At 32.9% G+C, this 22,232-nt stretch overlaps 1 protein-coding gene and 1 long non-coding RNA gene across 2 annotated transcripts; both read right to left on the bottom strand.

Moving 5' to 3' along the window:
- Positions 1-1,235: 1,235 nt before the first annotated feature.
- Positions 1,236-6,189, bottom strand: LOC143054294 (uncharacterized). The gene is made up of 3 exons (XR_012971626.1): positions 6,136-6,189; positions 2,118-2,340; positions 1,236-1,586 (listed from the first exon to the last, which is right to left on the bottom strand). It is a non-coding gene; the product is annotated as an uncharacterized LOC143054294 (long non-coding RNA).
- An 11,387-nt stretch (positions 6,190-17,576) lies between these two features.
- Positions 17,577-19,825, bottom strand: LOC143055545 (toll-like receptor 2). Its single transcript, XM_076228705.1, has one exon. The coding sequence runs from the start codon at positions 19,714-19,716 to the stop codon at positions 17,761-17,763; it is 1,956 nt and encodes a 651-aa protein (XP_076084820.1). The 5' UTR covers positions 19,717-19,825; the 3' UTR covers positions 17,577-17,760.
- Between the last annotated feature and the right edge of the window lie 2,407 nt (positions 19,826-22,232).

Below are 22,232 nucleotides of genomic sequence, written 5' to 3'. Positions count from 1 at the left end.
GGTATTTAGTACAAATATAATCTTAAATCAATCCTACTTCTATCTTATTTTTGAGATATAGTTTTAGTCATTCAAATGTTACGATATTTTTGTGCTGTTTCAGAATTTCAAATGTGACGTAATTTTTGTGCCTTTTTCACCACTTCGTATGTGACATCACTGTTTCACTTTTTGCGCTGAGGCCTTGACTAAGTCGGATGATTCTATTTTTTGTGTTGGTTTATGTAATGTATCCGGGTTTTGTTTTCTGTAATAAGTTAATACTTCAGTTTGAATGGAAATGGGGAATGTGCCAAAGAGACAACAACCCGACCACAGAGCAGACAACAGCAGAAGGTCACCAACAGGTCTTCAATGCAACGAGAAATTCCCGAACCCGGAGGCGTCCTTCAGCTGTATATCTCATTTATATTCATTTGATAAAATTTACTGTTTGCAACAGCATAAATTGTTCTAAATAATAAGGATGTTCATTTCCCAAGCAGAAAACCCTAGCCGTATTTGGCACAACCTTTTTGAACTTTTGATCCTCAGTGCTGTACAACTTTGTACTTGCATTGACTTTTGAACTGTTATATCTGGGCGCCACTGGTAAGTCTTGTGTGGACGAGGCGCATTTCTGTCGTATTGAATTTTAAACCTGATGACTTTTGTTAGCTATTATTCATGTGTTTCTTTGTCTAATATGTTCTCCTATTTATTTGTATTGTAGTCCTGTATCCTGTAATATCCTATCTTATTCATTCAAATGTGACGTAATTTTTCATTTTTTGATGATCTGTTTTACAAATTCAAATGTAACGTCATTTTTCTATCATTTTTTATAATTTTATAATATGATATCACTTGGCGTTGAGGTTTAAACTTAGGGACGACATCAAAAGTTCAATGAAGGATAAAAAAACTTAATTCACATAGTTTTTTCGCTCACCCCCACCCCCCCTCTTAACTTTTAAAATTTGAGAAAAAAATGATTGACCAATAAAGGGCATATATGCTTTCAGAGTATGCTGTTTGTATCGGAGGTTGTTTTCTCCTCAACAATGCATTTTTGTTTTGTATATTGACTTCAACATCTCTTTTTATTAAAAATGATGGAAAAAAGTGTTGGTGTAAATTTATGCATTGAGAAAGACACTGCTAAATCATAATTTTATTAACAATCATTCAGCATGGATTCTGCATTTTTCATCTGCCCACTCAGTGATGGCATGGGTTTAATGTGGTTATGTTTTTTCTCTTTAAACAACTCAATATTTCATATAATATATAGCTTTGGAATAAATATTATGCTAACAGCGGAGAGAGGAAAAGCACAATTCAAAATGAATGTAGTGCCTGTGATAGGATTTGTGTAATTTCTATTCAATGTCTGTAGAACACTGTCAGATTTTACTAAGTTATCTCATTATAAACATTCTTTATATAAACTTTAAATCTGTTTATTTTATTTCTATTTTATTTATAAACAAAATTCAAAGAAAAATGTTAGTTTTAATTTAGTGTTCTTTCACTCTTTCTTCTTCTTCTGTGTGAAGTGCTGAAGATTCTGCTTGTGTTTCCTCAACTGGTAGTAGGTTGTTCCTCTAAAAAAAGAGAATTTTTACTGTAATATTAATCATATGAATATTTTCCAGGGTGTACATATATACACAAAAATGTATTTGAAATGATCATATTAAACCTTTCCTTTATTTAAAATGTGTCTTTTTTGTGGCTTGGAATATTTTTTTCTTCTTTTTGATATACATGTATTAAAATAAAAAGAGATTTGGTTCAATGTGATTGGCATGAAGAATACAGTCAAAAGAGTCTAAAGGCCAGTATATTGTCTTCAGCAACAGACAATCACCCACATTAAAATTTGAAATTGAACAAGAATATATTATCACAGATGTATCAGACATGTGTATGTGAATACATTTAGTTTAATAACAAGGTTGTCATGTATTTAGGTTTTTTTTAAAGATGTAATAAAACACAGAAATTGGTATTAAAATACCATGTTGCAACACACATGCAAAACACTTTTTTACAAATACTAGGTCTGTTCCAGAATATCATTTTTTATTTCAGATAGAATTCAGATATGTTTAATATTAAGATTATAAACTTACTGGAAATTACAACTAACACCATCTGTTGACACAAATTTACATAACCATGTAGTCACAGTAGGTTCTTCATCTTCATCTGCTTTTCTTTTTCTTCTGTCCTTCTGCCTTTCAGTTTGTCGTTCTGTGTAATGTATCAATAGGTCATGCTTCTGTTCATCGGTTTTTGAAGTGAACGCATACCTGCATTCTCTTCTGCAGACACCATTTGGAGTTAAACCAATTCCTGATATACAAAAATACAATATCTATTAATAGGAAAACAAAATACAATGAAACAACAAAACAAAATAAAAATATAAAAATATTTAAATTGAAACACTATCAAAAAAGGAACATGAAGATGAAAGTTTCTGTGTTTGTCTCATTGGCAATCATACCACATCTTCTTTTCTATATTGAAGATGAATTGTTTATTATTAAATATACCCTGTATGTCCATTCCATGGTCCATGTTGAACTTCATCTCAAGAAATGTCATATAGTGCCCATCATGGATCAAACTTAACTTTGGTGTTGGGCTGTATCTACCAGCTTTGCGTAAGAAGGTGACCAAGCCAGGTGACTTTACTGGATGTGCAACACAGTGGGTGCAGGTTTTATCAGTGCACTTTAAAAATTCAAGACTATATAATCGTCTGGTACAATGTTTTAGGAGAAAAATAAGTTTTTCTCTCAATACTTTTAATTTGTTGTCTGACAAAATCTCTCTTATGCCTTTTTTGAATAGACTACAGACATCAGCATGATCATTGTAGGGGTATGGTTTTTTATAACAAGGATGTGGTATTGGAGTTACAGGGAAGTCATCATGGGATTTATTCCAATATTTACACAGAGTGCAAATTGCATTGTCAAACACTTGAGCAGTTTTTCCCTCTTTTTCATCTGCTTTCAAATTACTTTGTTCCCATGGAGGTTTTGATTCCCCTTCAAGAGTAATGGGTAAAGTCATAGAGACCAGCCATTTTGACAGAGGTGACCATTTATGTTCAATGGGGTTTTCAGCACTATGACCAGGAGCATGATTAAAAATACCTAAATAGTCTAAATTCAAATCCTCCCAAAGTCTGCCATGTGACATTAAAGTCATTAATGACTTTGCTGTCCAATCAGGACCACCGTCAGTCAAAAGAAATAAACAGTTTTTATTCTGGCGAACATCAGGCTTCTCCAATATAAAATGCATATCATTTGCATGACTCTCACTTGAGGAAGAATGAAATTTAGAGGCCCTATTAACTACATAGAGGTGACCTGTCCTAGAGTAACATATATGTATCCTCCCCAATTTATCAACATTTGAGTCACAATTATCATTAGTTAAACTCTCATTTTGTCGTTGAATGTTTCTAGTACCAGATTCAACAGATACACTTCGCCTTGTTTCCATCTTTTCATTACAGTTTTTTTTCTCTCTACACTACGAGACCTTCGATGTGCAGGTTTTGCTTTGTTTAGCAGATGCAAATAACCTGATGGTATTATTTTGCTATTAGCATATGGGAAGTCATGGTCAAAATAATTTGGAGCATCATCAGGTGGAAAAAAATGTGAAATCTGGTGATATCGGCTTACAGCCAAAGTGCCAACATTGACTTTATTTTTGTCATCACACGAAAACGAAATGCACTCTGAAGGATAAGATTCTGCAATCTCACGCACAAAAGCAACCTGGGCTCGAATAAAATGGAGGTCTTTATGAACATTTTTAACTGCATTGTTGCATTTTGATGGCACTTTGGCTGCAAGTAGTCCTTTGTAATATTTTGCACTTTTCATGTGTTGATTAGGAGCAACAAGTAATCGTTTTGTAGTTGAGAGAGACATGCCAGTTTTTTGTAAGTCTGGTACTATCTTAAGTAGATGAGCTCTTAATTCAGGCATACTAACACCCATGCTGAGTGAAATATCATTTCGACGTCTGCTTTCAGCACTAAAGGCATGCATTTTCAGAAAATCAACTGCATGTTGTACAACTGTGGGAAACTGCTCATGTTTTTTAGGTCTACCACCTGTCCCTGGCTTTGGTCCAGGTTTACTTTTGTTCTGATCAGGGGTCTCCTTATTTAATACATTTACATCATCATTTTGTTGTTTTCTTTCATTGGATGGGGGCACTTCATGTATATCAATATTGAGAATATCCTCAAAGAAGTTACCATCTACATACATTTCATGAATATTCACAACAACTAGTTGGTAGCCTTTCTTTATCAAAAGGACTGGAAACCAGTGTAATAAAGTTTTAGCTGCCCCAAGCTTGTATGCATAGCCCTTCTCCTCCTTGTCTTGCACCAGAAAATTTATTGGCAAAGCATTTGTCTCCCTGAGCTTCTTACCACATTCTATTATTTCAAGGAAGTTTAAATTACCTTCAAATTGTGTTTTATCTCCCTCAATTAAATTTACAAAAGCCTCATCCCAAGATAAGTGTTGGTCATTCACTGCCTGTAGTGTAAACATATTGAAAGTAGGGATTGGATTATTTTGCTTTTAGTTTTTGAGATATTTGAACCCGTATTCTTTTAAGCTGATCATTTAACAAAGTTTCACACTTTTGAAATTCTATGATGACTTTTTTGATTGCAAATGCTTTCTCAACAGCTGTAGCTAAAATACCTTTCATTTGGCCTTGTTGGAATAACTGGAAACTAGAAATATGTTTAACTTACTACTTACTTAATCCTCTTCGTGCTTTGATGCACATAAGGCCGACACTAGCTCTCTCCATTTAACACTCTGTCTTGTGCTTTCTTCTCTACTTCTCGCCAAGACATCACAACCTCCTTCATCTCGCTTTCCACTGTTCTTCTCCATGTTTCTTTAGGTCTCCCCCTTTTCCTCTTACCAGTTGGAGTCCACCTCAGTGACACTTTAGCGATGTTTGCTGGTTCCTTCCTTAAGACATGGCCTATCCATTTCCATCTTCTTGTTTTTATTTCGTCTCTTATATCTCTTTGTGCTGTCAGTTTGAAAAGTTCCTGGTTGGATATTTTGTTTGGCCAAAAGATTTTGCATATTCTTCTCAGGCAGGTATCGTGGAATGCGGCCAGTTTGTTGAAGTCAGTTTGTATAATTCTCCAACATTCTGATCCATAAAGCAGTACAGATTTGACATTGCTGTTGTAGATTTTGAGTTTTGTGTTTCTTGCAAGGGAACACGATTTCCAGATTGGTCTGAGTAGACAAAAGGATGTTCTAGCCTTACTCAGTCTTGCTTTGATGTCTTTGGTGGTCCCATTATCACTGCTTATTATGCTGTCTAGGTATGTAAAGTCTACTTAAATATGTTTAAAACAGGACCTTAATGTTTTAAGGACTTCAGAAATATTCTTTTCATTATCAGAAACTTTAGTATTTTTCTTCTTTTTTGGATACATATGATTATACTCTTGATAGGTTTCAGAGTACATGAAGTATGTGGCTGATATGTGTGCCAATGGTTTTATGAGAGAAGGAGTTTCAAGAACATCTGGTGTCAACAATTTTAAGGGACTGATCTGAAGTTCTGACAAAAACTGTGAAATGAGCCCCTTCTGACTGTCATCAATATATTTTTGCTTTGTAGCAGTTGTACCTTTGACACCACTGACATTAGGAAATGCTATCATTTGATGTGGGGTACATAATTTATCATAATCAGAAATTTCAGTTGAACAAGAACTTGAAGAAGTCGAAGAAGTCCCAGTTCCTGAAATGGATGGGCTACTCTCAGTTTCCTTTGTTTTACTTGTCAAAGGAAAGAAAGAAGTAATTGACCTTTTGATGATGTATTTGTCCAGAAATTCTGTTAATTTCTGGCGGTCATTTTTATAAATACTTTTCCAGAGAGAAGTAGCCTCTTCTGTGATTTTTTTGTTTTGACTTGCAATACATTTTTCGGACATTTATTTGCTGAAGTTTGTTTACAAGTTTTTCATAATCATTTGTAGGATTCTTTATTATTTTTTCTTCCATGTTGTGTTGCGTAAAACCAGTGATTTTTAATTAGCAAATCTGATTTAATCCGTCAACTCACCATGCCGTGTAACCAAAACAATCTGTGTTGATCTGTATATGATTTCATATCATTCAAAATTCACGATCGATAAAGCGTTTGAGAGACATAGATAATGGAATCAATTTCGTCCCTATACTTTCGGCCATAAAATTGTTTTCCGGTACGATTTGACGACTTTCATTTAGTTTGAAAGCCCATGTTTATGTGAGGGGCGCCCCCCCCACCCCCAAACTATTTGAATAAAGTTTTTTATCCGACATCGATCTTTTGATGTCGTCCCTTATTCGGATGTGTTGCAATTTGTCGGGTTATGTAATGTATTTCGGTTGTTTCCTGTAATTAGCTAATACTTCAGTTTTATCATGTACATCTTTTGTATAGTCATTTTATAAAATTTACTGTTTGCAAAAGTATAAATTATTCTAAGTAATAGGGATGTTCTGGTACCTAACAGAAAACCCTGGCCGTTTTTGGCACAACTTTTTTTGAACTTTTGGTCCTCGTTGCTGTTCAACTTTGTACTTGTTTCGGCTTTCAAACTTTTGTATCTGGGCGTCACTTATGTGGACAGAATGCACTTCTTGCGTATTAAAAATTTTAAACTTGTTGCCTTTTGTTAGCTATTATTCGTGTTATTCTTTGTCAATTGTGTTCTCCTATTTATTTATATTGTAGTCCTGTAATGTTGGGTTGTCATTTTAATGTTATATTTCACATGGCCATAAAAGAGGGAGGTTTGGCATGCCGCAAAACCAGTTCAACCCACCATTTTTTCCTTTTAAAATGTCCAGTACCAAGTCAGAAATATGGCCATTGTTATATTATAGTTCGTTTCTGTGTGTATTACATTTTAACGTTGTGTTTTCGTTGTGTCGTTTGTTTTCTCTTGTTTTTGAGTGTGAATTCACATTACTATAAGACGTGTTACGGTATTTATCTATCCAATATTCATGTATTTGGTTTTGATGTTATATTTGTTATTCTCATGGGATTTTGTCTAATGCTTAGTCCGTTTCTGTGTATGTGTGTGTTACATTTTAATGTTGTGTCGTTGTTCTCCTCTTATATTTAATGCGTTTCCCTCAGTTTTAGTTTGTTACCCCGATTTTGTTTTTTGTCCATGGTTTTATGAGTTTTGAACAGCGGTATACTACTGTTGCCTTTATTAATAACCAAGAACGAATAATTGTAACCAAAAGTTGACTTGCTTCGCGTAGGCATAAAAACTATGAGAGTCATTTGAAACTCTGAAACAAAAGAAAATGCCTAGTCTTTATATTAGATATCAAACTGAAAATGTAATGCTTATATATGATATTGATTCTTGAGGATATGTTAAAGGTACATGTCTTTATGTCTTTTGCCTTATCGTCTAAAAAGTAAAAATTAAAAAAATTACCGAATCCCGAGGAAAATTCAAAACAGAAAGTCCGTAATCAAATGGCAAAATCAAAAGCTCAAACACATCAAACTAATGGTTAACAACTGTTATATTCCTGACTTGGTACATGCACTTTCTTATGCAAAAAACGCTGGATTAAAACTAGTTTTATAGCTAGCTAAACCTTTCACTTGTATGACAATCTCATGTATAAAGTGGTATCAATAAACACTAGTATGACAGACGAAATAAAGAACATGGGGTATCCATAGCCAAAAACCTACAAAAAAATGTAGTATTTTCACAAAACTGAACTGTTGAACAAAAAGGAGTTGCTCATTGTTTAAATTACTATCAAGTGATCCTCGTGACAAAACTTTGTAGACCCTGTCGAACCAAGTTACCATTTCTTTCGTGTTTTCCCTGATAATACACGCATTAAATTTCGCCATACATTATGCCAACGCCATAAGATAAAGAAATGCGACATGATAGCCATTTTGACAACAGAAAGTGTATGTTAGCAACGATAGACCAACGTACGATCTTCAATTTTAAACAAAAACTCATACAATATTATAAGCTATGAAAAAAACCACCGACAGGACAAAATGTAAAACGATATAAACTAGAAAGCTAACATATCAAGAAAAGGGTAATTTGATGTGTATTATTGTAAAGAAAAAACCGAAAAAAGTCACAATTTAAGTATCAAATTACAATATAAAACTTTTAATATTTGCATAGTAAACATGTGTTTTTTTCTTAAAAGTATCCTATTGTTACTATATTTGAAATATTATTCTATAAGTTTTAAAGTTTAATGAGAAAAAATGGACGAGAAAATGATCGAACAAGTAAGGCAATAGATAACGCATGAAAACAAATTCAACATCCGCGCTATAATGATAATATTGTTCAGAACTAAAATATGTGGAGGTGGTGCTTGGGTTAAAATAAGCTTCACTTTCTACAAGCACGTGTATGTTAGCCATTATCAGAATCTTCTGAGAAACAAATGTAGAGATTTTTGCAACTCGATTTGACTTAGTGCATGACAAGACATGATGATCTGGTTTTTCATACGTATTTCTTTTATAAAAGTTATCTCCCTCAATGGAGATCTCCCAATTTGATCTAAAAATAATTTGCACAACTTTTTTTTTCCATATTTGTAACAAAATGTAAATCATATTTTGCAGGTTGTGGTCGCTGTTTGGTTGATTTTGTTTACTGCATAGAGCTTGATCTTTGTTATCAGTTTGGTCCTATAGTTCAACAGAATGATACAATGTGCCTAACAAATCTTTTTCGTATTGACCCAAAAGAAAGACACAAGTACATTCGACTTGTAACAGGTAATGATGAATCGTAATCCTGAATCCACATTTGAATGCCTTCATAAAATAAAAATAAGACGACAAAATAATTGGTTGCATATTGGATTCAACATATATAATTAAAATTCAAAAATAAGAAAGCAATCTTATTGTGATTACGATACTTGTGGTACTTATCCAGTCATTATGTTATTGTTTATGATATTCTCGTATTCATGTCTTCCAATGCGCTTAGTCTATATCCTTTTGGTGTTACTTGGATACATATAGCTTGGCTCTGTGCCTTTGTAAAACATGTTTGTATGATTTTCTTTCATTTTTTCTATGTGTTTTGTCTATATGCCTTTTATGTTTCTTTGATACAGATATGACGTGGTTCTGTACTTATACATCCCGTCATTGTGTTATTGTACTATGTTAAATTTGTGTATTCTTTTCTTCATTGTTTGCTTATATGCTTGGTCTATACACCATTTTTTGCTTCTGTGTTAAATTTTTGTTTGTTTTTTAGTGATTTAGATTATAACGCAATGTTGATTGCTGTACCCATGTTTTTGACATGTTTACTTACCATGTCTGTTTTATTTGTTCACAAATCGTTGTCAATATAATGGAATTTGATGCTACTGTCATACAAGTGAGAGGTAAAGCTAGGTATAAAACCAGGTTCAATCCACCATTTTCTACATAGAAAATGCCTGTACCAAGTCAGGATTATTACAGTTGCAATCCATTCGTTTGATGTGTTTGAGCTTTTGATTTTGCCATTTGATTAGGGACTTTCCTTTTTGAATTTTCCTCGGAGTTCAGTATTTTTGTGATCTTACTTTTTTTTAAACCTGTAAAATGTAGGCTTTTGCCCTAAATTTGTGCTTTCATTTTCTCCATGAGTTTAAAACAAAAAGAACGTTTTTTTGTCATATTTTAATGTTTTGATTATTTGTATTTGATCTTTTAACTAACCAAATGAATAAATTAAGCATGATAAAAGACAAACTATTTCTACTTGACTAAAAGGTTAAATTGAAGTTGTGAATAAAAGACTGAATTAGTATTTATGTCAAATATAGTTCATTTCATTGTAAGGAATTCACATTACAACGTTGTTATATAATAATTATAAAAATACACTCTCAATTTTATTGCAGCTCACATAGGGTTAGTGTATGAGGCTTCGATTTGCATACAAGGCAAAACACAGGAGCAGGGTGGATGTACAATGATGGTTCTCCAATTAGGTTTAACAGATGGCTTCAAGATGAACCAAATGGATTATCGAACGTCATCATGATATTTCGGTTTGCACACAACGGATTGGCAGTCCCTAAAAAGGATAGTGTGTGTAGTTATATTTGTTAATACTGATGATTGACTCAAAAACTCTCATATTTGGTATACCCTGAATAAATAAAAATCAATGTGAAAATTATAATGATAATTGGAACCTGGATCATGTTAATAGTAAAGCATAGACATATAAATTAATATTGCACAAAATAATAGAAAAAAAGACAAAGCTCTTACAAGAAGATACTTTCAGCAAACAGAAGAAAAAAATGGCACGATCCTACTCTTTACTTGGTAGTTAATTTCTAAATATTTTTCAAAACGTTTGCCACTTTTTAGTTCAAGGCTCAAAGGGGAAGGTAATGTCAGTCAAATATCCTAATTTGAAACAAAAATAAATATCCTTCACATAAATTTTGGTTCATGTGCTAAATAAAGTATTATCGAAGACCTTATACCTTCCTTCCTTTCTGTCCGTTTGTCCGTTTGTCTTTTTGCTCTTCCAGACCAAGTTGTTTCATCCTGCAATAATTTACGTTGTAGAATAATTCATAATGATACATCAACATTACTAGGTGAGAAACATTTTATTCTGTTGATGCTATCTATAAGTATGCCCGTTTCACTAAGGAATGTTGGCCCTTTTAATAAGCGACCTCGGCCTTCTAACTCTGTCTACACGTTTTATCGTGTCTAAATGAAACTTGGCATAGTGTTGGATCTTAATGTTATATGCGCTTGTTGTTAGGATGCTACAGCTCATTTGTTTTGGCAGACACATGCTTTTTTTGGTCTTACTAAATGCAAGTTCTGTCCAGCACTATCCTTGTCATTGCAAAACTTTCATGGCAAATCATATTTTGATGGAATTTTTTTTCCATAATAAGATTCATATATATGCAGATGCGAATGCGCTATGGAAAACTACATTAATGACAAATTAAACTTGAAACGTAGTATTCCGTTAGATCCTGATATGCGAATCCGTATTTATGTCGGGAAAATATGCAGAGCTTGTATAAATCGCATTGTCTCTCTTTGCCGATTTGTATTTTAATGCATATGGATTAAAGAGCAATCGATTAGTCTTCTTTTGATGCAATATTGTTGTTAGTTTATTTTCGACTTATGAGTTTTAATGTCCCTTTGGCATCTTGCACCTCTTTCCGCCAAAAAAAGTGATCGTATCATCAAAAAGGAAAATAATCCTACGAAAAGCTCCTACTGTTGTGTTTTTTTACATTTATTATAATTTCAACATTAAGCTGAAAAGAACAAAAAACCAAACAAACAAAAACCCCATAAACAGGCCTATAAGATTCAACTGGCAAGTTGGGCCCTGATTACGGTTGCTTAAGGCGTTGAGTTGCTATTATCTGCAAACAAATACCTTTATTCTATTTAGTTTTATTATGTCCGTTTCAGACAAATACACGTCGACTTCTTCTGTGAAAAATGTACTTGTGGGCACATCTCCTCATCAAGTTTTCACCTCCTAAATTTTAGAAAACTTGCTGTTTTCGGACAAAGTAATATCTCAGCATGCTTCAGCACACTCATTAGCTTTCTTAAGAATTGAAAATGATTAAAAATAGACTAAAATCAAAATGTTAGGCTCCTATTTAATGCAGTGTAAATTGTTGATTTAATATGACATAAATTCAATATTAGTTCACATTTAACAAAAAGTGTCCGTGCAACCTTTCAATTGTAACACAAACATAGATATACGAGGAATCAATATGTCATTGGGTTGCTGTCTCAATCGTGGTTTCCCATCGTCTGATTATATTCTAAATTACAAATGTTCTGACAGAGTTCCTTTGTGTCCACTATCGTTGGGTTGCTGTTTGAAACGTGGTTTCCCATCGTCTGATTATATTCTAAATTACAAATGTTCTGATAAAGTTCCTTTGTGTCCACTATCGTTGAGTTGCTGTTTGAAACGTGGTTTCCCATCGTCTGATTATATTCTAAATTACAAATGTTCTGATAGAGTTCCTTTGTGTCCACTATCGTTGGGTTGCTGTTTGAAACGTGGTTTCCCATCGTCTGATTATATTCTTAATTACAAATGTTCTGATAAAGTTCCTTTGTGTCCACTATCGTTGAGTTGCTGTTTGAAACGTGGTTTCCCATCGTCTGATTATATTCTTAATTACAAATGTTCTGATAAAGTTCCTTTGTGTCCAATATCATTGGGTTGCTGTTTGAAACGTGGTTTCCCATCGTCTGATTATATTCTAAATTACAAATGTTCTGATAGAGTTCCTTTGTGTCCAATATCGTTGGGTTGCTGTTTGAAACGTGGTTTCACATCGTCTGATTATATTCTTAATTACAAATGTTCTGATAAAGTTCCTTTGTGTCCACTATCGTTGAGTTGCTGTTTGAAACGTGGTTTCCCATCGTCTGATTATATTTTTAGTTACAAATGTTCTGATAGAGTTCCTTTGTGTCCACTATCGTTGGGTTGCTGTTTGAAACGTGGTTTCACATCGACGTATTATATTCTAAATTACAAATGTTCTGATAAAGTTCCTTTGTGTCCAATATCGTTGGGTTGCTGTTTGAAACGTGGTTTCCCATCGTCTGATTATATTCTTAGTTACAAATGTTCTGATAGAGTTCCTTTGTGTCCACTATCGTTGGGTTGCTGTTTGAAACGTGGTTTCACATCGACGTATTATATTCTAAATTACGAATGTTCTGATAAAGTTCCTTTGTGTCCAATATCATTGGGTTGCTGTTTGAAACGTGGTTTCCCATCGTCTGATTATATTCTTAGTTACAAATGTTCTGATAGAGTTCCTTTGTGTCCACTATCGTTGGGTTGCTGTTTGAAACGTGGTTTCCCATCGTCTGATTATATTCTTAGTTACAAATGTTCTGATAGAGTTCCTTTGTGTCCACTATCGTTGGGTTGCTGTTTGAAACGTGGTTTCACATCGACGTATTATATTCTAAATTACAAATGTTCTGATAATGTTCCTTTGTGTCCAATATCGTTGGGTTGCTGTTTGAAACGTGGTTTCACATCGTCTTATTATATTCTAAATTACAAATGTTCTGATAAAGTTCCTTTGTGTCCAATATCATTGGGTTGCTGTTTGAAACGTGGTTTCCCATCGTCTGATTATATTCTTAGTTACAAATGTTCTGATAGAGTTCCTTTGTGTCCACTATCGTTGGGTTGCTGTTTGAAACGTGGTTTCACATCGACGTATTATATTCTAAATTACAAATGTTCTGATAAAGTTCCTTTGTGTCCAATATCATTGGGTTGCTGTTTGAAACGTGGTTTCCCATCGTCTGATTATATTCTTAGTTACAAATGTTCTGATAGAGTTCCTTTGTGTCCACTATCGTTGGGTTGCTGTTTGAAACGTGGTTTCCCATCGTCTGATTATATTCTTAGTTACAAATGTTCTGATAGAGTTCCTTTGTGTCCACTATCGTTGGGTTGCTGTTTGAAACGTGGTTTCCCATCGTCTGATTATATTCTTAATTACAAATGTTCTGATAAAGTTCCTTTGTGTCCACTATCGTTGGGTTGCTGTTTGAAACGTGGTTTCACATCGTCTTATTGTATTCTGAATTACAAATGTTCTGATAATTTTGGTTTCTTCTAATTTGGATTCATTTATTTTCGTGGGTACCAATTTTCGTTGATAAGGGAAAACTTACACGTTCGTGGATATTTAATTTCGTGGTTTTTCTAAAGTATGCTAACAAGCCTATACAATTTGTAAAAGTAAAACCATTATAGGTCAAAGTTCGGTCTTCAACACGGATCCTTGGATCACACTGAAGAGCAAGCTAATAAAGGGCGAGTGTAAAACCATTCAAACGGGAAAACCAACTTCTCTATATAAATACGAGTAACTAATGGTCATAATTATGAATTAACTGTTTACAAAACTTTGAATCCTGGTACCTATAATGAGTTTATTATGAACCGCATAAACTAACGACAATTACTAGCCATCAGGTTCCTGACGTAGGACAGGTGTAAACAAATGCAGCGGGATTATACGTTTTAGTATGTACAAACCTTCAATCATACTCGAAACAATAGTTTACTATCACAACAAAACAATACCCACTATTAAGTATCAATTGAAATGGCTTACCTCAATCAAAAGACATACTAGCACAAGTGAACATACACTGAACGAGTAGATTTGATCTATGACACAATGTAAATACAAAATCAATAAATTTAGATAAAATAACGGGTGAATTAAAAAAGCAACAGTAGTTTACCGCTGTTAGATGTTAAATATTTTCAGAAAATTACCAATAATCTTGAACAAATAACCTTGCCGCCAATAGAATAATGTACGCAGTTACTGAAAGATAGATAAAGGACACAATCAATTACAAATAAAACAAACATGCATTAGAGACAAAAATCAACTAAAACACATCTCCGGGGACTTAGTATTTCAACGTCATTGACAGTTAAAGAAGACATGACTTGTGCACTGCTAAAAATAAATGTATCGACAGGCTACAGGATACTTAGAAGTTAACTTTATTTTGTGCTTCTTTGTTACATATTTGTTTGTTTTTTATTATAGTGATTTAGATTATAACACAATGTTGACTGCTGTACCGCTATTTTTGACATTTTTTTTCTATTATGTCTGTTTTTTTTGCTCACACATCGTTGTCAATATAATGTAATTTAATTCGACTGTCATACAAGTGAGAGGTTTAGCTAGCTATAAAACAAGGTTTAATCCATCAATTTCTACATAACAAAATGCCTATACCAAGCCAGGAATACATTACGTAGTAGTTACAGATGGGTGCAGTCCTAACCTGTACAGCAAGTTAACTTGATAACCAGTCATTTGGACTGGTCAAAGTTAACCTATGACCAAATTTAGGACTGCTCTGACCAGTCCTAGGACCAAAATCTAGTTAACTTGAAAAGCGGACTTGGTCCTAGGACTGTTTTTATGTCTGCCAAAAAGTTAACTTCGAAACAGGTCCGCTATTGATATAAGTTAACTTCGAACCAGTCCTGCCGTAAAGTTAACATAAGTTAACTTCGAAACCAGTCCTGCCATAAAGTTAACATAAGTTAACTTCGAGACCAGTCCTGCCACAAAGTTAACGTTTGGTTTGACAAATCCGATCGAAACCAGACCTGTTCCCAAGTTAACTTTTGACTGGTCTGCTCAACACTATGTTAACTTGTAACCAGGACCGCTCTACATCGATTTTTTAAAAATATTTTTTAATATCTTTGTTTCGTAGTATAAACATCAAAAATAAAGTAAAACTAATACTTCCGTTATATATAAACAGGATTTAATACAAATATTTGAAAATAAAGTTCGCATAAAACGTTGCTTGAAACACAAATTTATCTGTGATCTGCCAATCTCTAAATTAAAAAACGATCTTGGTTACAATGATAACGGGCACTGAATATATATTATAATTCCAATACCTATCAAATTCAACCATATTTGCACTTTATTTATATGTATATCTATAAAAGGACGTATTTTAGAGGAAAGCATCATTTTAACACATGACTACAAATTTTTGTTCGCATAAATTTAGGGTGCCAGCATGTTCTCCTTTTATTCAAAATATTGATACATAAAAAAATTTAGTTACGTTTTGATACCTCATGCTGACTTGTACAACAAAATTATTTGACCGTGTTGACCAAAACTGACCATGTGTGCACTTTTATTTATAAATCTATATACCTCATAGTAAATCAGCCATATTTTTTCAAATTTTTGTTTGCATAAATTTAGGGTACCAGCATGTTCTCCTTTTATTCAAAATTTTGATACGTAACAAAATTTCAGTAGTTTTGATACCTCATACTGACTTGTACAACAAAATTATTTGACTGCATCAACTAAAACTGACCATATGTGCACTTTAATTTGTAAATCTATATACCAGCATAGTAAATCAGCCATATTTGTTATGTCAGGATTCAATGTATATTAAATGGACAGCAATATTGCTATACAATAACAACAATTTTTTGTTTGCACAAATTTAGGGTGCCAACATATGTCCTCCTTTCATTCAAAATATTAATACGTAACAAAATTTCAGTAGTTTTGATACCTCTTGCTGACTTGTACAACAAAATTATTTGACCGTGTTGACCAAAACTGACCATGTGTGCACTTTTTTTTATAAATCTATATACCCGCATAGTAAATCAGCCATATTTTTTCAAATTTTTGTTCGCATAAATTTAAGGTACCAGCATGTCCTCCTTTTATTCAAAATTTTGATACGTAACAAAATTTCAGTAGTTTTGATACCTCATACTGACTTGTACAACAAAATTATTTGACTGCATCAACTAAAACTGACCATATGTGCACTTTAATTTGTAAATCTATATACCAGCATAGTAAATCAGCCATATTTGTTGTGTCAGGATTCAATGTATATTACAATGGACAGCAATATTGCTATACAATAACAACAATTTTTTGTTTGCATAAATTTAGGGTGCCAGCATATGTCCTCCTTTAATTCAAAATATTGGTAGGTAACAAAATTTCAGTAGTTTTGATACCTCTTGCTGACTTGTGCAACAAAATTATTTGACCGTGTTGACCAAAACTGACCGTGTGTGCACTTTTTTATAAATTTATATACCCGCATAGTAAATCAGCCATATTTTTTCAAATTTTTGTTCGCATAAATTTAGGGTGCCAGCATATGTCCTCCTTTTATTCAAAATTTTGATACGCAACACAATTTCAGTAGTTTTGATACCTCATATTGACTTGAACAACAAAATTATTTGACTGCATCAACTAAAACTGACCATATGTGCACTTTAATTTGTAAATCTATATACCAGCATAGTAAATCAGCCATATTTGTTATGTCAGGATTCAATATACATTGTATATTACAATGGACAACAATATTGCTATATAATAACAACAATTTTATGTTTGCATCAATTTAGGGTGCCAGCATATGTCCATTCGTTAGATGTGTTAGCGCTTTCGATTTTGCATTTGATTAAGGATTTTCCTTTTTGAGTTTTCCTCGGAGTCCAGTATTTTTGTAATGTTACTTTTTTCTATATAGACAAAATGCACATGGATGTGTATTTATACATCCCGCTTGAGAAAAATGCAATTTTAGTTATGTATTAATTTGCTGATGACAAAATCAATATTTGTGCCAATATAAACTGTATTCAAAGATCTAGTTACAGTATTTGTAAGATAACCTTTACTTATATGTTTAATCAAAGGTTCGATGAGTTTACACGGATGCGATAGTTATTTCCACGCTTTAAGTACAATACTACCGTAAAAATAAGGTTGTAAAATATCGTTTTTAATAAGTTTTGTAAGGCTAATTTTGTGTGAAAAATTGCAAATTAATATTACTACATATTGGAAAGACATCTGATATACACCAAAAAAAACCTAAAATTGCACAGACCTGTCATTCGAATCAGAAATAAAGAAAATAAGCTCATTAGCTTGCAATGCAACATATTTGCACACGTATTAAACATTCAACAACATTTTAAAATGATCTTTATGCAGCTGTTGTTTTAAAAACCTACAATGAAAGCAAGTTTTATTAACATGATTATGATATTCATCGATAATATTATAAAAGTGCGGTTGGAATCTGTTCTAATGGTTTCCGCAAAGTCTCAATCGAGGCTGCCCAAAAAAGATCCTCGCCGACACCAGTTTGATACCGAAGACTAGAAGCACTGTCCAATAGGGCTCTTAATTGATTAGTCATATGCTTAGAGTCGATAGTCTTCAGCATTATTAAAAGGAAAACGTCTCTTCCATAACGTCTGCGTCTCTCCTGGACAACGTCAACTTCCCATTGACACCACTCACTTTTCGCAAACTCATTTGATAATATTACTACGACTTTCCATGATTTCTCTAAATATTTATTGATGTTTGCAGTGATCGATTCTCCTACTTCAAAATCTCTTTGATGAATACATAGCTTTATACCTTCGTCTTGTTCTATTTTTGGCAAAAACGTCTGGTGCACCCAGTTACGATCTGCGTCACAATATACAACAAACGCGTGATATTCAAAATCGTCTGCATTTGTTAAAGGGAAATAACCTTTCTTTCTATTGTATTTAACTCTCCATAAGTATATATAATTCTTAATATTTGTTTGACATTTCAAGCCTAGAATTATCAAGGTCACCAGAAAGAATCCTGTACAGGAGAGTACTATTGCCATGCTGTATAACGGATTCCATGGTGGACACTGCATTTTAGATTCAATATAGTTTTGAAGTATCACATTGTCGAGATTGGTAGGCTGTCGACACCTATAAAATAACGGGTACCTAATCATTCTGACTTTTGTTGCCTTTATCCATTCGGTGAACCAGAGCTGATCACAAGTACAGGCATATGGGTTTCGACTAAGATCTAATTCTTCTAGTGAATTCAGTACTTCCAGCGGAAATGATGTTTCGTTGATTATTCTTATAAAGTTGTTTGCCATGTGAAGCTTTCTTAGCGATGTCATATTACGAAAAATAGCATTTCCGTCATGCCAAGTAGAAAATTTATTTGAATCTAACCACAATATTTCCAAAGATTTCAAGTATGGAAAGACGTTTTTGGGAAGAAACTTAAGTTTTCCGGAGGAAAGACTTAAAACTTTTAGGTTGATTAAAGATGAAAACATTTGCTGCATCCAAATCTCTGTCCGTGGAAGATAACTCTGATCAAGGTTCAGGAATGTCAGATTTGGAGAAAGAGAAAAAATAGTTTTGGGGTTAAAGTTTTCCTGATCAAAATGAAAGTTCGTCTGTTGCAAATTAATTCGAGACAACGATGAGCTGTTGAATGCAAAGTCGTCAATTTTTTTCAAAAAATTACCAAGATTAGAAAGTTGAACCGAAAATATAAGTGGATTATGTAAAAACATGTTATTATGAATTCGGCCGATGGGATTCTTATTTAAGATTAATATTTTTAATTTTGGCAAACATACAAATGCATTATCAGGAATAAGCGCAATGCTATTGTAACTCAGATCCAGATATGCTAGGTTTTCAACGGCTATTGTATCTCCTTGTCTATGTACACACAATTCAGGGACTGTTAGAAGCAGGTTGTTATCTAGATGTAATCTCTTCAAATTACTTGGTATTCCGGTGATATTAATATTTTCAATCAGATTATTTGAAAGAGACAATTCTAACATATTATTGAGTGGAAAAAACACATGACATTTAATATCCGGAATTCTATTACCGGTGACTCGCAGCTGTAGCACCTTATTGGTTGTAAAATTTGAAAACATATCCAACGGTAAATGAGACCAACTGTTATGTTCAAATATTAAGCGTAACAGCTTTTGTTTGGCAGAAAAACTGAGTGCTTCTTTTAGAACATCCACATTTAGTTTTGGCTCGTTTGAAATGTACAGCTTAGCAAGAAATTTCAACTTGGCAAGCGAAATTGGGTGAATGTACGATATTAAATTGTCAGTTAAAAACAACCTTTTTAAAATGATCTTAGTCAAATTATCAAAGCCATTTTCATCAATGTACGTCAAATTTGTTCCGTTCATTCTTACGACGTGTATATTTTCAGAAAATAATGGAATATAATGCAAGTCGCGTCCAGTGCAAGTGGCTTCGTGATTATTTGACTGTTGAATGGAACATTTGCAATTTTTCGGACAGTCTATTCTCTTTGCACACATAACAGCTGATAATAGAACAAGTATACAACTGCAACTGGCGTACAAGTGCATCGTTGAAGTATTATGCCTGTAATAACAAATACAATATAATGTTTAGTATTTGATCATTTCTCAGTGAAACGTTAATCGAAATCTCCCCGGTTTACTTAGTTTTTAGCTTTTGTAATGTTGTATTATGTGTACAGTTAATTATCTTAAAATGCAAATATTCGTTCTAAATGAGGATCGAAAGATACCAGAGGGATATCCAAACTCAAGATCGAAAAATATATTACTGACAACGCAATGGATAAACATGAAAAAGACAAACAGAAAAACAATAGTACACAAGAAACACCATAGAAAACTAAAGCTAAAGACTAAGCAATACGAACCCAACCAAAAGCTAGCGGTGATCTCAGGTGCTCCAGAAGGATAAGCAAAATATCTCATACTTCTGACATGCCTTAATCTGACGATTCCTTCAAATAATTTGATATGACCAGTTGATTGCTTTTGCAGTACTAAGATAAGTTGCCTTTTCTTTATTTCAAATATTCTTTTATTGATAACAAAATCCTTGTTTTAGCCTTTTGAGATAATTTTGACTACACTTGGTACGCATTTGATTATTTTATCCGACAATCAGTAAGGAATGTTTCGTTTCCATAAAGACGAGACTGAGCAATAAAAAATGTGAATAAGGCAATACGAACGTTGCAGACGGGTAAATGTAAAAATATTACTTTAGCTGTATTTGGCAAAACTTTTAGGAATTTTGATCCTCAATGCTCTTCAACTTCGTACTTTATTTGGCCTTTTTAACTTTTTTGAATTCGAGCGTCACTGATGAGTCTTTTGTAAACGAAACGCGCTGGTATCTATGATGAGTTTATTCTATAATTTTTGACCCCATTTATAATTGTTAAATAAATATTTTTAAATTTTGAGACAGAACTTGGTCAAGCAGTAAATAATGTGAAAACGTTTTTATCTATTTCAAAATACTATTTTGAAAATAAGGAAGTATATCAATCGTTTGTTAAAACTTGTGTGTCATTAATAATAACATTGTTTTATGAATGAGAATTACCAGAATGATCCGTATATATGTATATATATATTTTCGAATTTTTAACTTCATGATGTTGATTTGCATACCAAGAGTTGAAACAACTTGTGGATCTTGGTTTCGATGCTCTTTAATTATTTATTTTAATTTGCTATCTAACTGCTTTTATTTGAGCTCAATTAATGAGACATCGAGACGGAACGTGGCTGTGTGTATTGGCGTACTTAATTAATCTTTTTAATATTCTTGATGAGGTAATTTTGACAAATATTGTGATTTTATATGGTCCTAATATAGCACCACTGACAAAATATGTTTTTGTGCGTAGAAATTACAAAATTCAATACGGACTTTATTTCATTGTTTACATACAATGTAGCATTTTCGTATTTATCTGTATCGTATCTGTATGAATATCTTCCTGCATAAATATTTATTAACTCTTTTAAAGTATAGAATTGACAACTTACCTTTACTAACGATTCTTAAAACAATTGATGTTCCGTGTATAATGATTTAATTACTATGAACACTTTTGATTAGTCATTCTGTCTTTTATATGTCCTTTTGGAAACAAAATCCTCTTGTTAGTTTGGCGGAGATGTTTTCACCTATATATGTTAGGAATTTGTAAGTTGTGTCGAACTATTCCTAAACCGTTCTACTTCCTTATTTTTACTGTTATTTTCAAATGATCGAAAAAGTTTAAACTTCAATTAGATGATATAAATCAGTCATGTGTGGGTTAGTTAACTAAGGTACATTAATACATATATATTTCAAAAGAGAAATGTGAAAAGTTTTGAATACACAAATGTCAAATAACCATTCTGAACTTATCCTTAACAGACAACAATAAGCGTATATACAGCGCTTCATCTTACAAGAAATATCAGTGAGTTCTGTGATGATAAAAGGAATTTTCCCAAATGTACCTCATTTACATGAATGCTTAGTAACATTTAATCAAATCAATGAAGTCCGAAAATGACAGTGAATAATTTCAACTTTTTCAAAATAAGGAAGAATTGTGTCAATTTTTAAAGTAGTACTACATTAATTTATTAATAAAAACCAGAAATAAGGTATGGTAAAACCAATGTTTGGTCTCAAATACTTCCTGGTCTTTACGAAGCATTTATCGCCAAAATATGATACTAATAATACATTTGTCTATCTGTTACTAATAAAAAATAATTTTGAGTTTTGTCTTATTTACGATTCAAGCCTTAACACTTCTTAAATTTTACTGTTTATTAAGGGAACAACCAGTTAACTTCAAAAGGGGATGGGGGTGATATAATGATTAAAAACAAAATGTTTTAATCAC

Source organism: Mytilus galloprovincialis, chromosome 12 (assembly GCF_965363235.1).
Source record: "Mytilus galloprovincialis chromosome 12, xbMytGall1.hap1.1, whole genome shotgun sequence".
NCBI classification, from domain to species: domain Eukaryota; kingdom Metazoa; phylum Mollusca; class Bivalvia; order Mytilida; family Mytilidae; genus Mytilus; species Mytilus galloprovincialis.
This window is presented reverse-complemented; position numbering and strand designations above follow the sequence as displayed.